Below are 25,549 nucleotides of genomic sequence, written 5' to 3' on the forward strand. Positions count from 1 at the left end.
TGTGATTATTTAAGTAATGAAATAGACGGATTTATAGTATGCTTTGATTATTGTTAAAACTGTGTAATAACATCGATGATCAATCGTATGATCATTTGATGGTTTTGACTTTTGATTAATGTCGAAGACAATCAATCTTAATATCTCATGATCAATTTGATTTATGTCGCTAAGCTAACTAACAAACTGTTTAAGTTTAATAGTCTATTGACTCTAATATTATAAGTTTATAATCAATAATCCTTATGGTTGTTACTTGTTACATGTTAGTTGTTACTTGTTACTTGAATACTTATGCAATCATCAATAAGAATAACTAAATAAGTAAATAACTAATAGAGTAATAGGCGATACTTAGGCAATAGGCCAACTTTATGATCATTTGATTTATGTCAACCTTAACAGCTTAACTGAACGAAATTCGATCAATGTTTCATCCTCTACTGATACAATGACATGATTATTATTTCATACTGATTATAGACCATGATCTACTTTCATAGCTTCAATATTTCATCTTCATCCTTTAGTGATATAGTGTATGATTATGTATAATCTTCTGAACGATCATATGACATATTCGATTAAGTGATTAACATTGATGATTGTTACTTGTTGAGTTGTTCCATGATCGATGAAAAGTCTAACAATTTTATAATTACAAATTGATTAAGATGCTTTCATTAATGTTTTAACGTCAACCTAATTCTTTAATTCTAACTCTTTTTGTTGCTATATAGTAACTGATTCAGATTTCAGACAAAAGAGTAAGTAAGTCATTAACTAACAAAATGTTTAAGTTTAATAGTTTATTAACCCTAACACTATAAGTCTATAACTCTATAATCAATAATCCTTATGGCTGTTTGTTGTTAGCTGTTACTTGTTACTTGTTATATGTTAGTTGTTACTTGTTACTTGAATACATATGCAATCATGAATAAGAATAACTAAATAACTGAATAACTAATGAGCGATACTTACTAGTTACTACTTAGTAACTTAGTCAATAGGCCAATTGCCAATAGCCAATAATGGTGAATGACCCAATAATATAAGTATAATTTATAAGTCTTATTGTAGTAACATTTCAAATTAATAATAATAATATAAGTATCAAACTATTAATGATTCAATGTATTATTAAAAAATTAACAATTACCCAACCACAATTCACAATATCAGTATAATTACAGATTACTATAATATACCACTATAAGTATAAAGTATAATGACTATAATAGTATAATCTATACCACAATATCATAATACGCCACGGAGCCGCCGGTTCGATATTTAGTCGTTCCAAGAACCAAGTCGGCAAGTCCCACCGAGATCCGATTTTTGTCGACCCAACTCGAAATCCGATTTATTCTGACCCAAGTCCCAAGTCATTCCGATAGTCGATTTGTTGAACACTCAATTAATTCTGAAGGTCGATTTATTCTGACGCAATTCATTCCCATATCGATTTCTTCCGACCCAAGTTATTCCGATATCGATTTCTTTCGAGCCAAGTAACCCGAAAGCCAATTTCTTCCAACCCAAGTAATTCCGAAAGCCGCATTATTCCTACCCAACTTATTCCGATATCGATTTCTTCCGACCCAAGTAACCCGAAAGCCGATTTCTTCCAACCTTAGTAATTCCGGAAGTCGAATTATTCCGACCAAAGTTATTCCGATATCGATTCCGACCCAAGTAACCCGAAAACCAATTTCTTCCGACCCAAGTCATTCCGAAACCCGATTTCTTCCGACCAAAGTTATTCCGATATCGATTTCTTCCGACCCAAGTAACCCGAAAGCCGATTTCTTCCGACCCAAGTCATTCCGAAACCCAATTTCTTCCGACCCAAGTTATTACGATATCGATTTCTTCCGACCCAAGTAACCCGAAAGCCGTTTTCTTCCGACCCAAGTCATTCCGAAACCCGATTTCTTCCGACCCAAGTTATTCCGATATCGATTTCTTCCGACCCAAGTAACCCGAAAGCCGATTTCTTCCGACCCAAGTCATTCCGAAACCCGATTTCTTCCGACCCAAGTCATTCCGAAAGCCGATTTCTTCCGACCCAAGTTATTCCGAAAGCCGATTTCTTCCGACCCAAGTCATTCCGAAAGCCGATTTCGACCGACTTCACCTTATTCCATTCCGACCCAAATTCACCCAACCCAGATACCGGCCGACCCAGTCTCACCCGACCCATTTCCGACCCAGTTCCGAGATCCTCTCACCCAGTTTCACCCGACCCAAGTTCACCCGACCCACCCAGTTCCGACCCATGACACGGTGTCACCCAGATTATTCCGACCCAAATCATTCCGACCCAGCCTGGGTCAACCCAAACCCAGCCAGTGACCCAGATTGACACCTCTACTCATAGTCCAAACAAAAAGTGGGCTCCCTAAAATTAAATATTCGAATTTCTTCGATGTTGAATATATGATTTCAACACTATTTTGTAGAGGTCATGTTTATTTCCACAATGTGTCCAGTATGTTCACACTTTCATATCAATAAAAGTAATGATATTTGGGCTTATGTTGAATACGTTAAGACAACAATAGATGGCTATCGTCCATATTTTGATTTTTAGAATATGATGTTTTATGATCTACAATGCATTCCTCCAAGAGCATATAAAGTTGATGATGACTATTTTGAAGACATTGATTTAAACAATACGGAGTGTTGGCTTAACAATAAAGTGTTGCTCGATTATCTTTCAAGTGATGCGAAAAATGTAGTTTGAACAAGTATTTTAAATGTTCTTTGTTATTGTTGTTCTTTTTATGCTATTAAAATTTTGAATAATTTCCAATTAGGACAATGATATTGAACTATAATTCTCTTTCATTTTCAGTTTATTTTTTAGTATTCACTTGTTGACCAACAATTTACTTCATCACTTTCAAAGCATTTAATTTTCTATGTATAGAGACATTGACTACTTTTGACTCCTTTTTTGCTTGGTCACCATTACATCAGCTGACAATCTACCTAACAAAGTTAGTGACATTGTCCCACCAAATATCAATGAATTTGACCCAATAAAAATCGTGGATATGGAGTCGATATAGAGACCAACTTCATCTTTTATTTGTTCATTCCATCACCTCCAAAAAAACGGTTTTGTTACAAAAAAGTCTCTCTTTTGAAGCTTCTTATTTTCGAAGTTTAACATATGAAAAGTAAGCACTTTTTGTAATGGATCCCCAAATTTCCAAGCATGTGAAAGAGGTTAACAAGGTAATGCTCGAATTCTTGGACAATTGGTCCATGGTTGATGAGAAACTTACTACATGTCTTCAAAGTTTAGATAATATAGAATATTATTATTATTATTATTATTATTATTATTATTATTATTATTATTATTATTATTATTATTATTATTATTATTATTATTATTATTATTATTATTATTATTATTATTATTATTATCATTATTGTTTTCAAACTATCTTTGTGTTGTTATAGTTATGTATCGTCTATAATATGATTATAAAAACCTACTTTATTGTATTTCGAATTTTCAGTGGCATACACAGTAGAATTCCAAAAGTGTGGTTTGCCGCATGCGCATATTTTGTTGTTCATGCATCAAGAAAAGAAGTGCCCCGTAACTTCAGATATTGATATGATTATTTTTGCCGAGTTGCCTGATGAACGTCAAGATCCATAACTATATCAAGTTGTCACTGAGTTCATGATGCATGATCTATGTGGTGCAGCAAATACAAATGCACCGTGTATGATTGACAAGCAATGCAATAACCATTTTCTAAAGAGATTTATTGATTCGACTAAAGTAGATGATGAAGGATATCCAGTTTAAGGCGAAGAGATAATGGATCTATAGTTGAGAAGAGTGGAGTTCATCTTGACAATATGTATGGTGTTCCATATAATGATGAATTGCTACGTAAATATTGAGCACATATCAACGTTGAATGGTGTAACTAGTCAAGATCAATTAAATATCTGTTCAAATATATAAATAAGGGGTCTAATAAGGTTACTGCTATGGCTTATCAAGATAAACAGAAAGAAGGTTAATGGAAAGAAATAGATGAGATAATGATGTACTACGATTGTCGATATATTTTGGCATGCGAAGCAATTTGGACGATTTTTGGATTCAGCATCCATTATCGAACTCCTGCTTTGGAGAGGCTAAGTTTCCATCTACCAGGAGAGCAAACTGTTTTGTTTAATGACCATGCTGATGCAGAATCTATAGTAGAGAGAAGCCTCGTATCGACAACATGAAATTCCTATCTTGGATGAAATATAATGAAAAATATGAAGAAGCCAAAGCGCTTAGTTATGTGGAGTTTCCTACAAGATTTGTTTGGAAGCAGGCGCAGAGAGAGTGGACACCAAGAAATAAAGGTTTTGCAATAGGTCGAATCTACCACGTCTCACCGAAATCTGGTAAGAAGTTCTATCTTCGAATGTTGCTCAATTTTGTAAAAGGCACAACGTGTTATGAAGACATTGAACGGTTGATGGTGTAGTGTATCCTACATTTAAGGAAGCTTGCTATGCAAGGGGATTACTTGATGATGATAAGGAATATGTCGATGCAGTCACATAAGCAAGTTTTAGAAAATCAGGCCACCACCTAAGACATTTGTTTTCCATGTTACTATTATATGGGGAGTATGTCGAAGCCAGAGGATGTTTGGCATATGACTTGGAGGTTACTATCTGACGACATTCTGTACAAGCAACATGGTATTCAGAAAAATAAACGTACACAACTACGAACACATTATTTAATAGTTACTATCTATATTCTAAACCAATGTGCATACTTAATATAAGTTACTGCTATATAATTCGAATTTATGTTATTCACAGATTTACTGTTAAAAGACGATCAAATTGAAACTTTTGCATTGGCTGAGATTGAAACCACGCTCCAAAGTAATGGTAGAAGCTTGCATAGATTTAGTGAGATGCCTTTCCTAGATAAACTAATCATGTTTGAAGGACAAAACAAGCTCAAAGCAGATGGTAGCAGCTTGCATAGATTTAGTGAGATGCCTTTTCTAGATGAACTAATCATGTTTGAAGGACAAAACAAGCTCAAAGCAGATGAGCTTTCTTACAACATACAAGAAATGACCTTGGAACACGACAAATTATACAAGGGTATAACTAATGAGTAGTCCATGATTTATCGGGAAGTAATGGATGATGTGTCGAGTCGAGAAGGAGGTGTCTTTTTCGTTTACGATTACGGAGCGACCGGAAAAACATATGTCTGGAAGACATTATGCGCTGCAATAAGGAAGATGGGCGAAATTGTATTGCCTATAGCTTCGAGTGGAATTGCTTCTCTCCTCCTTCCACGAGGAAGAACGGCGCATTCGAGATTTAGTATCCCTTTTAATGTAACTGAGAATTGTACATGTGTCAGTATTCGGCCAGGGTCGGATTTGGTTGATCTTCTTATCAAGAAAAAACTTATTATATTGGATTAAGCGTCCATGATGCATAAGTATTGTTTTGAAACACTTGATAGAATTTTGAGGGACATAATAAGGTCTGTTGATAGGGATAACTTGCATCGACCTTTTGGAGGCAAAGTTATTGTATTCGGTGGTGATCTCAGGCAGATATTACCAGTTATACCAAAGGGAGGAGGCAAGATATCGTGTTCGCTACCGTAAATTTGTCTTACTTGTGGGATTCATGTAAGGTCCTAACACTTACTCACAATATGAGACTACAATCAGGTTCTTCGAAATCTTCTTTGATGAACTATAGAGAATTTTCAGAGTGGATATTAAGCGTGGTGAAACCGTAATTGAGGTCTTAATGATGGTGAAACCGTAATTGAGGTTGCAAAAAATATCCTTATAGATCTAGGGGTTGATCCAATTTCAGCAATTGTTGATAGCACTTATCTAAATTACATGACCATATTTGGGAAGCTAAATACTTCCAGGAAAGAGCTATTTTGGCGCCAACAAATGAGATAGTGGAGATAGTTAATGATCATGTTCTATCTATCATTCAAGGAGAAGAGAAATTTTATTTGAGTTCGGACGCTATAAGCAAAGAAGAGGGTAGCTTTGGAGTACATGAAATATACTCCACTGAATTCCTCAAATACAATAAGATGCTCCGATCTCCAGAATCATAGCATATGACTAAAGGTTGGTGCGCCAGTTATGCTTCTAAGGAATATTGATCAAACATCTAGATTATGTAATGACACAAGGTTAGTCGTTAAACATTTAGGCAATCGTGTTATTGAAGCTATTGTTATTTCTAGAAGTAATGTTGGAGAAAAAGTATTTATCCGAAGAATGACACTCACTCCGTCTGACTCGACCAAATTTCCTATCAGATTTCAGAGACGTTAGTTTCCTTTTATGGTTTGTTTTGCTATGACTATAAATAAAAGTCAAGTGTCTCATGTAGGCATGTATCTCCCGAAACTTGTTTCCAGCCATGGTCAATTTTATGTTGTTGTTTCCAAAGTTACGAGCAAAAAAGGTCTCAAGATCTTTCCGTTTGATAAAGAACACGGTGTGTGTACAAGTACAACCAATGTAGTTTACAAGGAAGTGTTTGCAAACATATAGATTGATTTCTAAGCTTTTATTTGTACTTTGTGATCTTTACCGCTCTTACATTTAGAATATATGAATTTGTGTAATTTGTTTCATTGTTATTATGTGACTCTTACATCTGGATCGGTGGACTGGAATTTGCCTTTTTCTTGGACCGGGACCAGACTGGAATTATATATATTTTTTAAAACAATCTTTTTTATTTTATGTAAATATATTTATAAATTAGATATATTGAAAATTAATATTTTTAATAGCAGTAATCCTAAAGTAATAAATAGTAGGTTTTTAAATTTCTAACTTTTTAACTTTTTTTAACATATAAATTTTTTTTACTAAAAATATTAGAAATTCTGGTCCAGACCGCAACAGAAACCCGAAATCAAGAATTTTTGTGGATCGCGGATAGGATCGAAATCTCTAGTCCGGATCGGATCGGTTTGTGCATACTCTTATTTACAGTTACATTATGCATATTGGCTTCGTAAGTGTTAACTAGTTTAGTTCGTTTACATATTATATGAGATTAAATTCATTTACATTATTTGTCATTGTGGCTTACTCTACACCCAAAAGAAAATTATGCAGATTGGCAAATTTATTGGCGTTTTTAAAAATATAAAATGCCTCAAATTTATGGTCATAAAGGTCACGATTTTGGTATTGTTTTTTAAAAAAAAAAACGATAATCTAAATTAGAGTTGAATACTTTTACCTCTGAAATTAAATATTAGTGGTGCATTTTATTTACGTAATGGCATTTGATTGGCAAATTATGTTCATCTCATAGATGTATTTTGATAATCGGTATACTATCGATTCTCCTCATACTCATACTCATTCTTTCCTTCCACATGATGGGTTATAATCCGCCACTAGTAGAATAAATGCTTATTGTTGCGATCATTAAGTGGTCTATTGCGACAGTTTTGGCCGCGCAACAATTAAGGAGACAACAATAGGTAATTAATATATAGGTAATGCTATATGCAGACCTTAGGGTTGCATATAAGCATTAAATACATTCCTAAAATGGTTTAAATTCTGATATTTATGATAAAATCACACATAAATCGATGTAATTAATGCTTTATTTTTCAAAAACCTTCCCTTTTAAGCCTTTTATGTGCAACCCTTAGTGCTGCATATAGCCTTTTCCTTAATATATTGCTGCGATTTCAAAGCCCATCAATATTTGAACATATTGTTGCGATTCTGGGTAAAACCGCAGCAGTATATATATATATTTTATATCAGATTCATAAAGTATATTGCTGCAGTAGCTAGGGAAAGCTGCATCAATATGCTGTATTTAATAATAAAAAATAGGCATATTGCTGCAATTTCTTGGAAAAACCGCAGCAATAGGTATAGGTGTAAGCAAACATTTTTTTTTTTTTTTTTGCATTTTGCCATTAAATTCGAACGATAAAAAATTCAGAAAACCATGGATAATTTACGAAATCCAAAACCATGCCCAAATCCAAGCCAATTAGCCTACATAGTCATTAATATGAACTAGACCTCCCATGAGATCACTGTGCTAGGACTAACGTATGCCACATTCGTGGCGTCGATTAGCAAGAGATTGTCCTCGAGTTTCAAAGTTGGGTGATATGGAGATAAACAAGGGAGAACTAGAGAATAGTGAAAACAGTGAAGGTATGGAGCTAAAGAAGCGAGAATAGTGAAGGTGACATGGACAATTTCGTGAATACTTACATGAGACTTATTAAGAATGTACTCGTGAATGCTAAACATTACCCCAAACTTAAAAGTTGAAATCACAATCGCTCCAAATAAAATAAATTTGAAGGCGTAAAACGTTTTTCCGAAAAACTGTTTTCCTTTATTTTCAGTTTTACATTGTTTGGTTGGCAAAAGACTGTAAAACCATTTTCCCTTGGGGTAAAATTACTCTCCCAATAATGAAAAACTATTTTCCTTTCAAAATGAAGGGAAAACTATTTTCATTATCTCTCTTGTACACTCCTCTCACTACCTCCTTACTTTCCCTTTTATCTTCCTTTCATTTCATCATTTTTCTTACATCAAACCAAAACAACGGAAAACTAATTTTGGAATTGTGTTTTCCATCGTAAATTCTTTTCCATGAAAATCATTTTACACTAAAAATGTTTTATGCCCTACCAAACAGAGCCTACAATCACCCCAAAAACTTGTGAAGGCTAAATCAGGATTCATTGGACAATGATTTAGACCTTTGAACATTTTCACTATTAATGGCCTATCGTTAAGCTTATCCATTATCAAATGGTGTAATACTTTCTCCGAGATACATGGGCTGAAGAAAACGATTTTCTAGATATCAAACAACACATCAGGCACTCCTACATAGAATCTATTTATTTTGAGCAAAAGAAAATTCGGGGCCGATAAGTAATAAATTGATAAACGGAATTTGGATTCAAGTACTGAATCAATGTCAAAAAAAAAAAAAAAATTTGGTAAAAAAAGCATTAGCATCCTCGCTACCACTGCAAAGTCTAAAAGCATACCTCCTCATAACAAAAGCCTCAAGGGTTGAAATTGAGATCTACAAAATTAACATTTAACTGCATAAATTTGCCAAAACAGCATTACTTTTCTCAGACTCATGCTAGCTTTTGATCAAAAAAACAAAACCGAGAGATAAATTTGTAGTAATAGATCCATAGAGAAGCAAACATAAATCCTTAACGCTTCTTTGAGACACCAACAGTCTTTCCCCTACGTCCAGTAGTCTTGGTGTGTTGTCCACGAACTCTCAGACCCCAGTAGTGACGTAGACCACGGTGGTTTCTGTAAAAGGGGCAGCCATGAACTCAAGTAAATCAATCAGCCAACATTCAACATTTATGCCAAGCAGGAGCAACAGAAAGCAGTTCACGCAATAAGGTTTATAAAATTTCTGCTTTTCTATCTCAACAACTGAAAATACATAAAAATTAAAAATTTTAGGGTGATATATATACTGGCAGTTTAGGATGATTACAAAATTTGAGTTTCAATTAATAGAGACCCTCCGTTTCCTAAAGATCTTCCCTCTTTCCGTTTAAGTGCGTTTCTAAAAGATCTTCCCTCTTATACTTTATTCCTTATTTGGAATTTCCCCCCCCCCCCTTTTTACCCTCTCATGTCCCTATCATATGATCCACCATTACATTATTAATTCAATTTTACTCCCTTTCTCTCTTACTTTAACCCTTTTTTATTTGTTTATTTATCTTAACCCCTTTCTTTCTCCTACTTTACCCACTCCACGCCCCACACAAATGAATCCTTCTTGGTATCTATAGGAACAGTAACAAGGAAGATCTTTAGGAAACGGAAAGAGTACCACACAATTCAATGGAGTTGATAACATCTTATGACTTCAAAAATTCATAATTTTTGTTCTATTAGAGATAGCTTGAAGAATATTCAAATTGAAGACCTATTTATAACATACAATAGCTCCTTTGTTCTTTATTATTTGCTACATATCTCCTGTTTAGAAGTTTCATATTAATTGCTACATGTCCATTTTTTAATATATGTTATCTCTACCTCTCTTCTCATCAAATGGCTTCCTCTTTTTATCTATTTTTATATCTCTCCTATTCCTTGATATGCAGGCCTCCATGTAGGGATTTATGAAGAATGGAGGAAGTAGTTGTAAGGTACACCCAACTGAACATTCATCAACCAAATACTTTAAAGAGCTTGATATGCGTAGGATTTTTTTTGTTTGAAAATACAATCATGATGGTGACTTATTATAATAGTAGAATAAGTTACAATGCTTCCATTCTAATTTATTTGCAACATATAGACTTTTACACTATTCATTTACTCTCCTTTGACTTATACACTATTCATTTACTCCCCTTTGACTATCTAGAATGATTAATAAGGTTAAACATAGTCATAAGATATCTTGTTAGATTCATCATGATGTATACTTTCAAAATATCAAATTTGTATAAAAATTACTTGTATAATTGAAAATATTAATGGTTAAAGTTGTAAATCATGTGGCATGAAAAAGTCATATGTTACAAATAAGTTAGGACGGAGAAAGTCCATACCACAAATTTATTATAAGTTTAGCTTATAGTTCCAATAAACTTTAGCCCGTTTACTGCAAAGAATTGGAAGCTCGTATATATAGTATTTATGTGAACAGCTCTAGCAGTTTTGAGTAAAATAGAGCAAGGGTGAAGCACAAGTAGAAACATACCTGATCTTCTTGAGACGCTCAAGGTCATCTCTAAGTTTCATATCAAGCTGGTTAGAAAGAACCTGACTGTATCTGCCATCCTTGTAGTCCTTCTGCCTGTTAAGAAACCAGTCTGGGACTTTGAATTGCCTAGGATTTGCTACGACTGTCATCAAATTGTCAAGCTCTGCAGCAGTGAGCTCACCAGCCCTGCAGCAAAATTTCACATTTGAGATTCTTCCAAGAGATAATTACATCACTCCTAAAATTAAAGTTCTTCGGCAGCAAGACATTGCAAAAACAGCAAAAAGAAAAATCAATATAAATAAACCCAAAAAAGGGACCCAAATTAAGAGGATCAACAGACATACAGACAACACAATGAAAAGAGGAAACTGTCAAATACATTTACAATAGCAAATAAATACAGATTTAAAAAATAACACAATAGGAGCAGATGCCATGGGATAATAAAGACAAAGGGCTTCATTGTGAATATTCCAAGGGTAATGGATAGCTCGTCCTTAAGGGCATGCTTAGATTAATACTTAGGTGATATAAGGTAAAAAAAAATCCCTACGCTTTACCCAGCCAATACCTCATCAGTTCCAGCCACCTTCATCCACAGTCATTCTCTAATTTTTTTTTCATATAGCCCATTCAAACCCTAAATGAGAAATAAAAGTAACTTCTACTTTGGATCTAAGAGTGTCAGAGCTAAAAGTAACTTCTACACAAGAATAACACTATATCAGCCATCTATTAAATATATGGAGCCAACATAGAATCATACCTAGCAGAACTTATCAGTCATTGAGATTCCAGAGCAATATATAGTCTGATTCTATTGAAATATACATCATATGAAGACATAAACTTGAAACAATACAAACTCTTGAAACATAGCAAATTATCTCTACACCTCCAACAAAATCAAATTACGAACAACCCTAACAAGAAGCACATCGACACGATCGAAGTTGCAATCACATCAAATATACAAACCTCTGAGCCATATAAAGCGTAGTATTAGTAACAAAGCTAAACTAAATTGAGATATAATATTCAGATTTTAAAACTACAAACTAGACTAAACTAGACATCATAATCATATAGTATTATTTCCTAAACAATTACATCTGCACATTATAGTCAATCCATATTGTCATCTAAATAATTACATCTGCACATCATAATCACATAGTACTATTTTCAGAAGAATTACCCAAATGCTAATTCCTTTCTTAAATCACAATAACAATTATCATTCAAATTTAAGATATTAAATGAATCTAAAAACAATAACCTTTTGTTCATATCAATATCAGCCTTCTTGCAGCAAATATTAGCATAACGACGGCCAATACCCTTGATTGAAGTCATAGCAAACATGATCTTCTGCTTCCCGTCAACATTTGTGTTTAACAAACGCAAAATGTGCTGAAATTCTTCATTTGCCACCAAAGACTGTTTATATTTGATAAAGCAAGAAATTAAGCCAGAATTAAATAATGTAGCCGATATACTAGTCAACAATTAAAATTAATGTCTTTAACATCTTTCACGTAATTTGAGAATTAGAAGAGAAAGATCGAACCATTTTCGCAGATGGGTGTGGATGTAGCTCCGAAGCTGTTGATTTTCTCTGTGTGATGGCGGAGGCTAAAACGCTGGAATTGAGGATGTATTTGTGAAAAGCTTGAAAAACCCTAGTATGAGTGTATGACAATTTGTTGGGGGTGGGGGTTGTAATTGGGCTTTGACAAACGTGTAGGCTGCAGTTTACATAATAGTATTAGGTAATAGTCCAAACCCAAACCCAAACTGAACCACACTCCTATTGTAATTTCTACAGGTTTTTAATGGGTACATTCTCATGGATAAATATTCTTGATTTTTTAAAAAATATTTATAGTTCAAGAATTTTTAAACTCCTCACTAATAGTGGCAAAAAAAATTGTTTCTTTGAATACAACTTAAATACAAATATTATACATATAAATTAGAATTTTGTATTATCATTTTTGAAATGAGCTGCAGGTGATAGTCTAGTGGTATTGACATCACCTCCGATCCTAGAGGTCAGAGGGTTGAGTCTCACCCCTTGCAAGGAGGGATCCCCTTATATTATAGATGAGGGAGAAGGAAAACTAACTTGTAGTAAGTTATACTTCCTCTGTTTTTTTTAGGACACTACTATTTACCGCCCGTATTTTACTAAAAATCGCTCATATTAAATTTACTACATTCCTAAATTACCCCTACATATACTCACTCTCACTCTCACTCTCACTCTCACTCACTCTTCTCCCACCTCACTCCAACCTCCATACCAACCTCCACTACAGCCACAATCACCACCACCACCACCATCACAACCACCGCACCACCGTTACCACCACCATCGCAACCGACGGACCATCGCCGCCACCACCATCGCAACCAGCACCCAAACACCAAAAACACCGGACTCCACCACCACGACTGGTGGGACACTACTAGCGAGTAGCATGGGTCCAAGGAAGAAGGTGAAGGAAGCCGGAGAAATCCAAGTAATGGTTATTGTGTTTTCGCCGAAAAAACCCACCACCACCGCCAACTCGCCGTCTTTTTCATTTCCTTGTCCATCGAGGAAATGAATTTTTTTTTTGTTTCCTCCACCGAGGAAACAAACTTTTTTTTCATTCTATTTCTTTTACTTCACAGAGGAAACGAAAAAACCAGTTCATTTTCTCGGTGGAGGAAATGAAAAAAATTTCGTTTCCTCGACGAACAAGGAAACAAAAAAAACGGCGAGTTGGCGGTGGTGGTGGATTTTTTCGGCGAAAATAAAATAATCATTACCTGGGTTGATGATTCTCCGGCTTCTTTCACCTTCTTCCTTGGACCCATGCTCCTCGCTTGTAATGTCCCGCCAGTCGTGGTGGTGGAGTTCGGTGTTTCTGGTTAAGGTGGTGTTCGTGGTAAAGCGGTGCTAGTTGCGATGATGGTAGTGGTGGTGGTCAGGCAGTTGCGATGGTGGTGGCGGAGGTTGTGCGGTGGTTGTGATGGTGGTGGTGGTGATGATTGTGGTTGCAATGGTGGTTGGTGTGGAGGTTGGAGTGAGGTGAGAGAAGAGTGAGTGTGAGTGAGACTGAGAGTGGGAAGGAGAGTGAGAGTGGTGGTTGGCATTGCAGTTAGACCGTGCTTGGGATGCTCATGATGATGATGGCAATCCCATTGAGTAGTTGATGAGTTGTTTTGATTATGTAGTTTTGATGATGTGTTTTGATGTACTACTTTATTAAATAAGTTTGTTTGGTTGATGTACTATTTTCGCTAACATTGTTTTGTTATGTAGTAAGAACTTCTAATTATCATGCGGGTATTACTAACTAGAACTCTGAACAAAGTAACATATTATACTAATAGATTGGTCATCATATCATAATATAAATATCATTATAATAATCATTACAACAAATAAGTCATAAAGTTACAAAACTATAATATAGGAGAAAAATAAGATATACTAGGTAGTGAGCGCATCTCACATCATACAATTTATCCAATCCATCAACACTATCATCATGCATGTTATGCCATAAGTTATGAATTGGTGGTATGGGTGATCAGGGTGCCAAATCCAATCTGAGATAATGCTGATAACTGCAAAGATGAGCAATCACTAGTTCCCTTGTCGGACCGGTTTCAGCTGATCGGGATTCCTAACGAAGTATAGTGACACACGGATAAAGGCTTCCCCCTGCCCCCAGTCCAACCAAAATGACTACGGCGTTGAAGATATGAGTAATAAGAAACAAGTCCTGCGCACATATCATCCAAATGAGCGTCAGTTAACGCTCCTCCTCTCCAGGTAATGCGCTTTATTGCTGCATCAATCTAATCATAGTATACAAGTCTGTAAAGTTCCCGATGAGCAGCAATCTCATTTGCCATACTAGTGCAGACAAAACCCCAATGGTTTTCACCTCTCGAAAAAGCATCTGCAATAGATCGAAATCCACAGTTACTGTCTGCCTTAACATTCGTCCATCTAATGATGTACTGAGTAATAATCCCTGGAACAGACTTGAGAAATGGAAATCCACTAGAACTGTCATCATTATCCACGCTTTACTAACCTACAGCAATCGAATTATATTGTTAATATTATAATTACATAAAGATCAATATTATAATTATAAATACATATAATTAACAAACATATTACCTATAGAGGTTAACATGCTCATAATTGAACCTACCAATGTGCTACCTTTCCTTAACGACCCACGAGATGTGTACTCAACACCACTCTTGTTGCGCTTTGTACTTGGATAGTTCTTTCGTGGTCTTCCTTTGGGGTTCTCAACGACATCAGGTTCAAAAGCTGAGCAACCGGGAATACGTAGATGATCCTCTAAAATCCGTGTAACACTCCGCAAGATGGCAGGATCACTATTTTGAACCTGGTCAACTAACTCTAAGAAGTATTGAGAATCATGTACTGCCTCAGATACAAAATCAGGGTTGTTCACCCCATCACCAAGGATCAAAGTAGTCTAATAAGGATGTAAGTTTGTCAGGTACAGACCCTGCTTCGCCTCGAAGTGTCTGCGTATGACGCATGAACAAGAAATGTCATGTGTGGTTCTCAATGAGCAACCTAAACTCTCATAGACCTCATCAGCCAACTCCCACATTATAACACCCCTGAATTTCGAGTGATTAATTCAATTAAATAATATTAAAATTCTATAGAAAATTCGGCAGAGTTCTGTTTGAAAAATGGACTGCCTAAAATTTAATTTAGGACTCGCGTCCGAATTTTAAACCTGTTTCAACAAATCAGCAATCCAAATTCCAAATTCCCAACAACTCCACCCATTCAAATACCAATAAAATTCCGGTATAAATACTCGAAATCCAAACGTGTTATTCCACGATTATTACGAGAATAATCGCTAAGGAAGAACTACCTGCACCAAAACTAAATTAAAGCTTATTTTAAACTATTACAACCCAGCCGAATACAGATTTAGGTGGATTAATATTTACAACCCTAAGTCTCAAAATATTGATTATATATAAGAAATGCACCATAACAGAACTATTATAATTATATTTACGCAAAACTAGTGGACGTTGCTCTCCGCCCATACCCCGACTCTAAGCCTTCATGTACCTGCATATATCAAGCATGTAGTATCAGCCAAACAGGCTGAGCAAGATTCAATACTGTAAAGCCAAATACATATGCAGGTAGGATGCATTAATTATATCCTACAAATCATTCGCTTTTGCAATCCCAATACTAAATAAAGCATTGTAAAACATTTTTCTTCATTTCTTTTCCAAACCAAATACTTTTCTATTTTCTGTGCTAAAACCGTTTCTTTCATAATCTTAGAATAATAAATCTATGGAATGGAACAAACTTTATTTCCCATTGGGCTAGCTAGGCCCTCCGGGTAACTATTAGACAAAGACCCCTAGTGTGCACACCCCACAAACGGTCAAACCGTAGCGGAAGATCTAAGTCTGAGGTACTGATCAACGTACCCCCCAACTATTCTGTAATGTCGAGACGATCCCGACAAAGTTCCAATTCCTTAAGACACCATAAAGGCAATCCCAACCAGTTTAAAAAGCATAAAACTATCCATAAATCTTTTCTGTAACTATTTTATAATTCAAGGTTTGAAAACAAACTATCCGTATTAGGAGGAACATCCTCCTATTCAAACCAATCTCAACTCAAGAGTGATACATACCTTTATAATCGTTTCTCGTAAATATGAAAATTTTAGTTGAAATCTCATCTTTTGTATACCTTTCTTGTAACTATTAAAGATTTAAGTAAGGAATCTTACCTTTTAAACTATATCAAACCAACTAGCTCAGTCAATACGGCTCCTCAATGAAACCGGAATCTACAATATAAATGTTTGTACTTCGTAAGTAAAAGACTTGGATACAACTAACTCTAGTTCACAAAGCCATCAACCTTTGTAATTTCACATAAAACATCAAACAAACATATCATGTTCTTTAACCATATAAATGACTTTCATGTTCTAACATCTAAGTCAAACCGTCTAAGTCAAACCGTCTAACTAAAACCCTTACCAAATTAATCAAAATCATCTTACTTTATATAAAATCAACATTAAAGAATCATATGTTCATATGGTAACTCAAAAGTTCATTATGAAGCAATTATCTGAAAAGTAGAGTTTTAAATCAACTATATAAAATATGAAATTTGAACAGAAACTTAATATGAGCATAACTTTCTCCTACGAAGTCCAAATCAAGCGTTTCTTGATCCTATCTTGAGTAAAATTTCAATACGAACAACTTTTGTGAAAGAGTATTTTTGCTAAAAATGCCCGTAAACTGCCTAAAAACGCAAATATATTCAATTCACTTGAACATTAACAAGCTTCCTACTATTCTAAACTAACTATTAAACTCATGAATGAACATTCAACTCAATAAATTCCACACCCAAACTCTAAAATCAAAAACCCCAATTCAATTTCAATCTAAAAACCCTAATTCATAATTTTTAAAAGAAAACTTAAATTAGTTGAGGAATTCATCTTACCCACTAATATAGATGATTGGGGATGAGAAATAACTTGCAAACGCCCCTAATTCGAGCACCAAATGCTCCAAATTACAGCAACAACGACCCCCTTTTCTTCCGTGCGCCGCCTACTTCTATGGTGTCACCTCTAGTGGCGGTGTGGTTGTGACGTTGGCAACGATGGTGATTGTGTGATGAAGGAAGAATTTTGAGAGAAGAAAATGGTGAAGAGGGTGAAGATGATGAAGAGGGTGAACGGTGGTGAAGCACCGTTTGAATGTCGTTCTTTTGTAAGTTTTGTTTTTTTTTTCTTTCCTTTTTCTTTCTTGTTTTATTTTTTCCCTTTTCCCCCCTTCTTACATACATGTGAATAAATTTCCTCTTATTACTATTACTAGTTAAATTACTTACTAAACTTATCCCACTATAAGCATATAATAAATTATTTATAAAATAATTGCTAAAGATAAATTAATTTAATTATTAAATAAACTAAAATATATAATATAGTTAATAAAATAGATAATAAACTGTTTCAAAAATCGAGGTGTTACAATCTACCCCCGTTAAAATAAGTTTCGTCCTCGAACTTGAAACAATTCTTAAACTCGTAGCGGAAATCCTACCACTTACTTTAGCTCATTTACTTTACATGTTTAGCCAACTATCTATTATTAAAGTACGAAAGATAATAACTATATAGTATCAAACTTGCACATAAACTATCTCACTAGCATACTCTCAACATGCCATTAACTTTCAGGTATAATCAAACACTTAATACAAGTCAAAATTATCTTTAAATATTAAGAATTGAAATGAAATCATACTAATTCCACCCTCTCTAAAAAAAAAATTAGTTACGTCCTCGTAACTACAAGCGTACCTATTGAAATAGGTGGGGATATTGAGCTCGCATCGCATCCTCGGATTCCCAACTAAGTTCATCGTTCTTGTGGTTCGACCACAATACTTTCCAGTTTAACTTCTCCATTCCGAGTTGCTCGAACTTTACTATCAAGAATTTTCATAGGGACCTCAACATATGAAAGGTTATCTTCTAGTTGCAAGTCATCAGGTGTGAGTACATGTGAGGGGTCACTAATGTAGCGACGAAGTTGAGAAATATGGAAAACGTTGTGAACTCGAGCTATCTCTGGAGGTAATGCCAATCTATAGGCAACTTCACCTATCCTTTCTAGGATCTCATACGGTCCGATGAATTTAGGGCTTAACTTTCCCTTCATCCCGAATCGATTACTCCCTTTATAGGAGAAACTTTCAAGAGTACTTTCTCACCGACTTCAAACTCTGCATGTCGTCTGTATTTATCAGCATAACTTTTCTGTCTATTTGTGCCGCTTTCATTTTCTGTTGTATCAGTTTTACTTGTTCTACAGTTTCTTGGATCATTTCAGGACCAAGAACACAAGATTCACCAATATCACTCCAACAAAGAGGACTACGACACTTGCGGCCATACAAGGCTTCATATGGGGCCATTCCTATTGAAGAATGATAGCTATTATTATACGAGAATTCTATCAAGTCCAGTCTATCTTCCCACGAGCCTTGAAATTCTAAGGCACATGCCCTCAACATGTCCTCGAGTGTTTGGATGTGCGCTCTGTCTGACCATCAGTAGCAGGATGAAATGATGTACTCATTTTCAACTGTGTCCCTAAGGCTTCTTGAAGCTTCTGCCAAAAATTAGATAAGAATCTACTATCTCTATCGGACACAATGTCCTTTGGCACACCATGTAAGCGCAAAACATTCTTCCTATATGCATCGGCTAGCTTTTGATGTTTCCATGTATCTTTCATTGGTACGAAATGGGCAGACTTGGTGAGTCGGTCCACAATGACCCAAATCATGTTATTACCATTAGGTGTTCTTGGAAGTCCAGAGATAAAATCCATAGAAATTGAGTCCCACTTCCACATTGGAATCTCCAAGAATCTCGCCTTGAGGTCTCTTGTGCTCAAACTTGACTTTTTCGCAAGTCAAGCACTTGGAAACGTACTCGGCGACCTGTTGCTTCATGTGAGGCCAAAAAGGTGATTTTGAGGTCTTTATACAACTTGTCACCTCCTGGATGTACCGAATATGGAGTCAAATGAGCTTCATCTAAGATTTTCTTCTTCAGTCAGGTATGTCGGAACACACCACCTTCTTATACGAAGACTCCCATCTGCATGGATCTTAAAATAAGCATCTTCAGTATCTTGAACCTCTCCATCTTTTTCTTCAGAAGTGCATCAGTAGCTTGGTTCTCCTTAATCTCATCGTACACATCTGGTTGCAATGTAAGGGAGTTAAGCTGTGCTCCAACTCGGACAAGTTCGACACCAAAATTCTGAAATTCATCTCTAAGTATCCTTCTCGAAAGTGTTGTGTACAATGAGTGAGAAGATTTCCTGCTAAGCGCATCAGCGACAACATTGGCCTTGCCTTCATGGTATTGAATCTCCATATCGTAATCCTTAATCAGCTCTAACCATCTTCTTTGTCTCATGTTCAACTCTTTTTGCGTGAAGATATACTTGAGGCTTTTATGATCAGAGTATATTTTGAATGAAGTACCAAGCAAATAGTGACGCCAAATTTTAAGAGCAAAGACTACAGCAGCTAATTCAAGATCATGTGTGGGGTAGTTCGCCTCATGAACTTTTAATTGTCTAGACGCATAAGCTACAACTTTCTGTTTCTGCATAAGCACACATCCAAGGCCATTTCTCGAAGCATCTGATACACCTCGTAGTCTTGATCCCCATTAGGTAAAGTTAAGACTGGAGCTGTAGTAAGACGCCTCTTCAACTCTGAAAAGCCTTCTCACAATCATCATTCCATTCATACTTGGTGCACTTCTTCATCAAACTTGTCAATGGGCGAGCTATTTTGGAAAAATCTTTCACAATCTCCTATAGTAGCCGCTAGACCAAGGAAGCTGCGAATTTCAGTCACATTCTTCGGAGTAGACCATTCAGAAATGCTTGAATTTTAGATGGATCAACTGAAACACCCTCCTTAGAAATGATATGACCCAGAAAAGCCACTTTCTCGAGCCAGAATTCACATTTGGAGAACTTTGCATACAAGTGATTTTCTCTCAGTATTTGCAAAACAGCACGGAGGTGCTCTTCATGTTCACTCGCATTCTTTGAATAAATCAATATATCATCAATAAACACAACAACGAATTTATCCAAATAAGCTCTGAATACCCTGTTCATTAAATCCATGAACACCGCTGGAGCATTAGTCAAGCCAAAGGGCATAACTGTAAACTCATAGTGTCCATAACGGGTACAAAACTGTCTTTGGGATATCTTTATCTGCAACACGAAGCTGATGGTAACCTGATCTCAAGTCGATCTTAGAGAATACTCCTGCACCGGCCAACTGATCAAACAAGTCATCTATCCTTGGCAATGGATACTTGTTTTTCACAGTGACGTTATTGAGTTCTCTGTAGTCAATACATAATCGTAGGGTACCATCCTTCTTCTTCACAAAAAGAACTGGTGCACCCCAAGGTGATACACTAGGTCGAATGTAGCCTTTATCTAGCAATTCTTCTAATTGAGTTTTCAGTTCTCTCATCTCAGCAGGCGCCATTCGATAAGGTGGCTTAGATATAGGTCCCATTCCAGGTACCAAATCGATGTTAAATTCCACATCACGCTTTGGAGGCATATTAAGAATATCATCTGGAAACACATCTTGATACTCATTCACAACTGGGACATCTCCGAGCTGTGGTCTTTCCTTACTATATCATGAATATGGCAAAGGTACTAGGGCATCCCTTCCTTAAATAAGACTTAATGTAAGAGCAGAAATAATCTTCACTGGACGGCGACTATAAAGCACATGAACACCCTTATGACTCTCTATTGTTATTTTTGTTTCGGACAGTCTATCTTGGCTTTATACTTTTCTAGCCAGTCCATCCCTAGTATTATATCAAAATCTTTCAAAGGAAAAACTATTAGGTCAGCGAATAAGGTAGTTTCACCATAAGCTATAGGGACATCTAAATACATCCTATTACACGTGACACTTAGACCAGAAGGAACAGAAATATCGGCCTCACAAGGTGTGACACTTTCTAAGTTTAACCTTTTTGCAAAAGTTTCAGATATAAATGAATGTGATGCACCTGAATCAAATAGAACGTAGGCAGGTGTAAAATAGATAGAGAAAGTACCGGTCACTGCATTCCCCTGGTTATCTGCATCTGCTTGCTTAAGATGATTAAGGTTGCCCGTGTTCTTTTTCTCAAGACTTCTCTTAGCCTGAGCAGCATTAGCCGTTCCTGCGCTACGATTTGTAGCTGCAGAAGTAGTTGGCGATTACTAGCTGTACTAGCAGTGGGTGTCCTCAACACCTCATAATTGCGGCCAATCTTAGCATCAGGGTTAGTGAAACACTCATAAGCTCTATGCCCCTCCTTCTTGCAATAATTACACGTCACCTTATTGCCTTCACAATCCCTCCTGGATGATTGTTTTCACATCTTTTGCAGAAATAACGACGAACAGGTCCTGGGTTGTTTTGAGATTGTGATTGGCTCTGGGCTTGGCTACGGGGCTGAAACGAACTCTGAGCACTCCTTGAGGCTTGTTGACTCTGACCTCCTCTATTGAAGTTACCCCTAGAACCCCGATTATCAAAGTTTCTGCTCTTGTTTTGACTAAAGTTATTACCCTTATCCCATTGTTGGGTACTTTCTTTTGTAGGAGCTTTCATCTTTTCTGCGGCTTTCCTTCTCTCCTTGATTCTCTCGGCATTGCTAGCACGAGTATAAACTTCGTTCAAGGTCGTGAAGTCGGCCGCTCCCATATTGCTAAGAAGTTCAAGATCAAGTTTTTCCTCGAACCTCTAGCTCTTTCTTGTTCATTTGGGACCAATTCAGGCACGAAACGAGACAACTCAAGGTATTTGTATAAAAGTCTTGGAAGACATATCTCCTTGCTCCAGCTGTTCAAACTCAGATCTCTTCCTTTTCCTCATATGAGGTGGGAAGAACTCAGCGCGTAGCGCCTTTTGAACTCTTTCCAACCAAATTCCTTTGTCTCCACCTCCTCAAAACCATCCTCATCGTATGTGACTTTGGTGGTAAAATTATCTTTGTTGTTGGTCCACCAGATATCAGCATCTTCAGTGAGATGGTAGGCTGCGGAGTCTACTCTCATCTCTTCAGGGACCTGGAGAGTGACGAAGATCTTGTCAAACTCTCTAATCCAATTCTCCATCTTCACGGGGTCGCCTTTTCCATCATACTTAGGCGGCTTCTTCCCGTCAATTGCTTTATGCACAGCAGCAACTTCAGTGATAGCACTTTGCTAGTGCTAGTAGTAGCAGCTCGTGCTTCCGCTAGCAATTGCACAGCCTCAGTCATGGCCTTATTAGACTCGGCCATCTGCCGCATCAAAGCGCGCATCTCTGATGATTTACTTCTTTTGCGCTTGTGCATCTTGTAAGCACTACATAAGGTAAAAGAACTTGAATCTCGATAAAACACGAGTATAACACATTGATTGTCATAAAAGAATATTAACTCTCAAATCACGATCTACAAAAACAATCACATAATTAATGTAAGCATATAAACAACACAGAATATACACTTCCCGTGTATAACCCATCTCACTTTCTCACCTCGGCTTGTCAAAATTTTAGTTTCCTATCATCTTTAACTTAACCCAGTCCTTTATTAACCTAGGCTCTGATACCAACTATAACACCCTGAATTTCGAGTGATTAATTCAATTAAATAATATTAAAATTCTATAGAAAATTCGGCAGAGTTCCGTTTGAAAAATGGACTGCCTAAAATTTAATTTAGGACTGGTCCGAATTTTAAATGTTTCAACAAATCAGCAATCCAAAATCCAAATTCCCAACAACTCCACCCATTTCAAATACCAAAAATTCCGTATAACTACTCGAAATCCAAACGTGTTATTCCACGATTATTACGAGAATAATCGCTAAGGAAGAACTACCTGCACCAAAACTAAATTAAAGCTTATTTTAAACTATTACAACCCACCGAATAAGATTTAGGTGGATTAATATTTACAACCCTAAGTCTCAAAATATTGATTATATATAAGAAATGCACCAGAACAGAACTATTATAATTATATTTACGCAAAACTAGTGGACGTTGCTCTCCGCCCATACCCCGACTCTAAGCCTTCATGTACCTGCATATATCAAGCATGTAGTATCAGCCAAACAGGCTGAGCAAGATTCAATACTGTAAAGCCAAATACATATGCAGGTAGGATGCATTAATTATATCCTACAAATCATTCACTTTTGCAATCCCAATACTAAATAAAACATTGTAAAACATTTTTCTTCATTTCTTTTCCAAACCAAATACTTTTCTATTTTCTTGCTAAAACGTTTCTTTCAGAATCTTAGAATCATAAATCTATGGAATGGAACGAACTTTATTTCCCATTGGGCTAGCTAGGCCCTCGGGTAACTATTAGACAAAGACCCCTAGTGTGCACACCCCACAAACGGTCAAACCGTAGAGAAGATCTAAGTCTGAGGTACTGATCAACGTACCCCCAACTATTCTGTAATGTCGAGACGATCCCGACAAAGTTCCAATTCCTTGAGACACCATAAAGGCAATCCCAACCAGTTTAAAAAACATAAAATATCCATAAATCTTTTCTGTAACTATTTTATAATTCAAGGTTTGAAAACAAACTATCCGTATTAGGAGGAACATCCTCCTATTCAAACCAATCTCAACTCAAGAGGATACATACCTTTATAATCGTTTCTCGTAAATATGAAATTTTAGTTGAAATCTTATCTTTTGTAACCTTTCTTGTAACTATTAAAGATTTAAGTAAGGAATCTTACCTTTTAAACTATATCAAACCAACTAGCTCAGTCAATACGGCTCCTCAATGAAACCGGAATCTACAATATAAATGTGTGTACTTCGTAAGTAAAAGACTTGGATACAACTAACTCTAGTTCACAAAGCCATCAACCTTTTAATTTCACATAAAACATCAAACAAACATATCATGTTCTTTACCATATAAATGACTTTCATGTTCTAACTCTAACTCAAACCGTCTAAGTCAAACCGTCTAACTAAAACCCTTACCAAATTAATCAAAATCATCTTACTTTATATAAAATCAACATTAAAGAATCATATGTTCATATGGTAACTCAAAAGTTCATTATGAAGCAATTATATGAAAAGTAGAGTTTTAAATCAACTATATAAAATATGAAATTTGAACAGAAACTTAATATGAGCATAACTTTCTCCTACGAAGTCCAAATCAAGCGTTTCTTGAGCCTATCTTGAGTAAAATTTCAATACGAACAACTTTTGTGAAATAGTATTTTTGCTAAAAATGCCCTAAACTCCTAAAAACGCAAAATACGAACCTGAACTGGTAATTCTACAGAATTACAACACTATATTCAATTCACTTGAACATTAACAAGCTTCCTACTATTCTAAACTAACTATTAAACTCATGAATGAACATTCAACTCAATAAATTCCACACCCAAACTCTAAAATCAAAAACCCCAATTCAATTTCAATCTAAAAACCCTAATTCATAATTTTTAAAAGAAAACTTAAATTAGTTGAGGAATTCATCTTACCCACTAATATAGATGATTGGGGATGAGAAATAACTTGCAAACGCCCCTAATTCGAGCACCAAATGCTCCAAATTACAGCAACAAGACCCCCTTTTCTTCCTTGCGCCGCCTACTTCTATGGTGTCACCTCTAGTGGCGGTGTGGTTGTGCGTCGGCAACGGGTGTTGTGTGATGAAGGAAGAATTTTGAGAGAAGAAAATGGTGAAGAGGTGAAGATGTGAAGAGGGTGAACGGTGGTGAAGCACCGTTTGAATGTCGTTCTTTTGTAAGTTTTGTTTTTTTTTTTCTTTCCTTTTTCTTTTCTTGTTTTATTTTTCCCTTTTCCCCCTTCTTACATACATGTGAATAATTTCCTCTTATTACTATTATAGTTAAATTACTTACTAAACTTCCCACTATAAGCATATAATAATTATTTATAAAATAATGCTAAAGATAAATGAATTTAATTATTAAATAAACTAAAATATATAATATAGTTAATAAAATAGATAATAAACTGTTTCAAAAATC

General features: G+C 35.8%; 1 protein-coding gene and 2 long non-coding RNA genes across 3 annotated transcripts; all 3 read right to left on the bottom strand.

Moving 5' to 3' along the window:
* Positions 1 to 9,092: 9,092 nt before the first annotated feature.
* LOC104884039 (40S ribosomal protein S18) lies at positions 9,093 to 12,552 on the bottom strand. The gene is made up of 4 exons (XM_010668630.4): positions 12,392 to 12,552; positions 12,101 to 12,261; positions 10,816 to 11,004; positions 9,093 to 9,395 (listed from the first exon to the last, which is right to left on the bottom strand). Exons 1-4 carry the CDS (start codon positions 12,392 to 12,394, stop codon positions 9,290 to 9,292), a joined length of 459 nt encoding a protein of 152 aa, XP_010666932.1. The 5' UTR covers positions 12,395 to 12,552; the 3' UTR covers positions 9,093 to 9,289.
* Positions 12,553 to 14,193: 1,641 nt separating this feature from the next.
* On the bottom strand, positions 14,194 to 17,694 carry LOC125496022 (uncharacterized). Its single transcript, XR_008968790.1, has 3 exons — positions 17,387 to 17,694; positions 15,008 to 16,709; positions 14,194 to 14,918 (listed from the first exon to the last, which is right to left on the bottom strand). It is a non-coding gene; the product is annotated as an uncharacterized LOC125496022 (long non-coding RNA).
* Positions 17,695 to 23,442: 5,748 nt separating this feature from the next.
* LOC130590912 (uncharacterized) lies at positions 23,443 to 25,173 on the bottom strand. Its single transcript, XR_008968789.1, has 3 exons — positions 25,037 to 25,173; positions 24,266 to 24,325; positions 23,443 to 23,586 (listed from the first exon to the last, which is right to left on the bottom strand). It is a non-coding gene; the product is annotated as an uncharacterized LOC130590912 (long non-coding RNA).
* Between the last annotated feature and the right edge of the window lie 376 nt (positions 25,174 to 25,549).

Source organism: Beta vulgaris, chromosome 3 (assembly GCF_026745355.1).
Source record: "Beta vulgaris subsp. vulgaris cultivar EL10 chromosome 3, EL10.2, whole genome shotgun sequence".
Classification (NCBI taxonomy): Eukaryota; Viridiplantae; Streptophyta; class Magnoliopsida; order Caryophyllales; family Amaranthaceae; genus Beta; species Beta vulgaris.

Coding starts and splice junctions, on each gene's coding strand:
- LOC104884039 (XM_010668630.4), bottom strand. Junction 11,005..12,100: donor GATATTGATATGAACAAAAG/GTTATTGTTTTT, acceptor ATTTTGCTGCAG/GGCTGGTGAGCTCACTGCTG. Junction 9,396..10,815: donor GAGCGTCTCAAGAAGATCAG/GTATGTTTCTAC, acceptor CCCCTTTTACAG/AAACCACCGTGGTCTACGTC.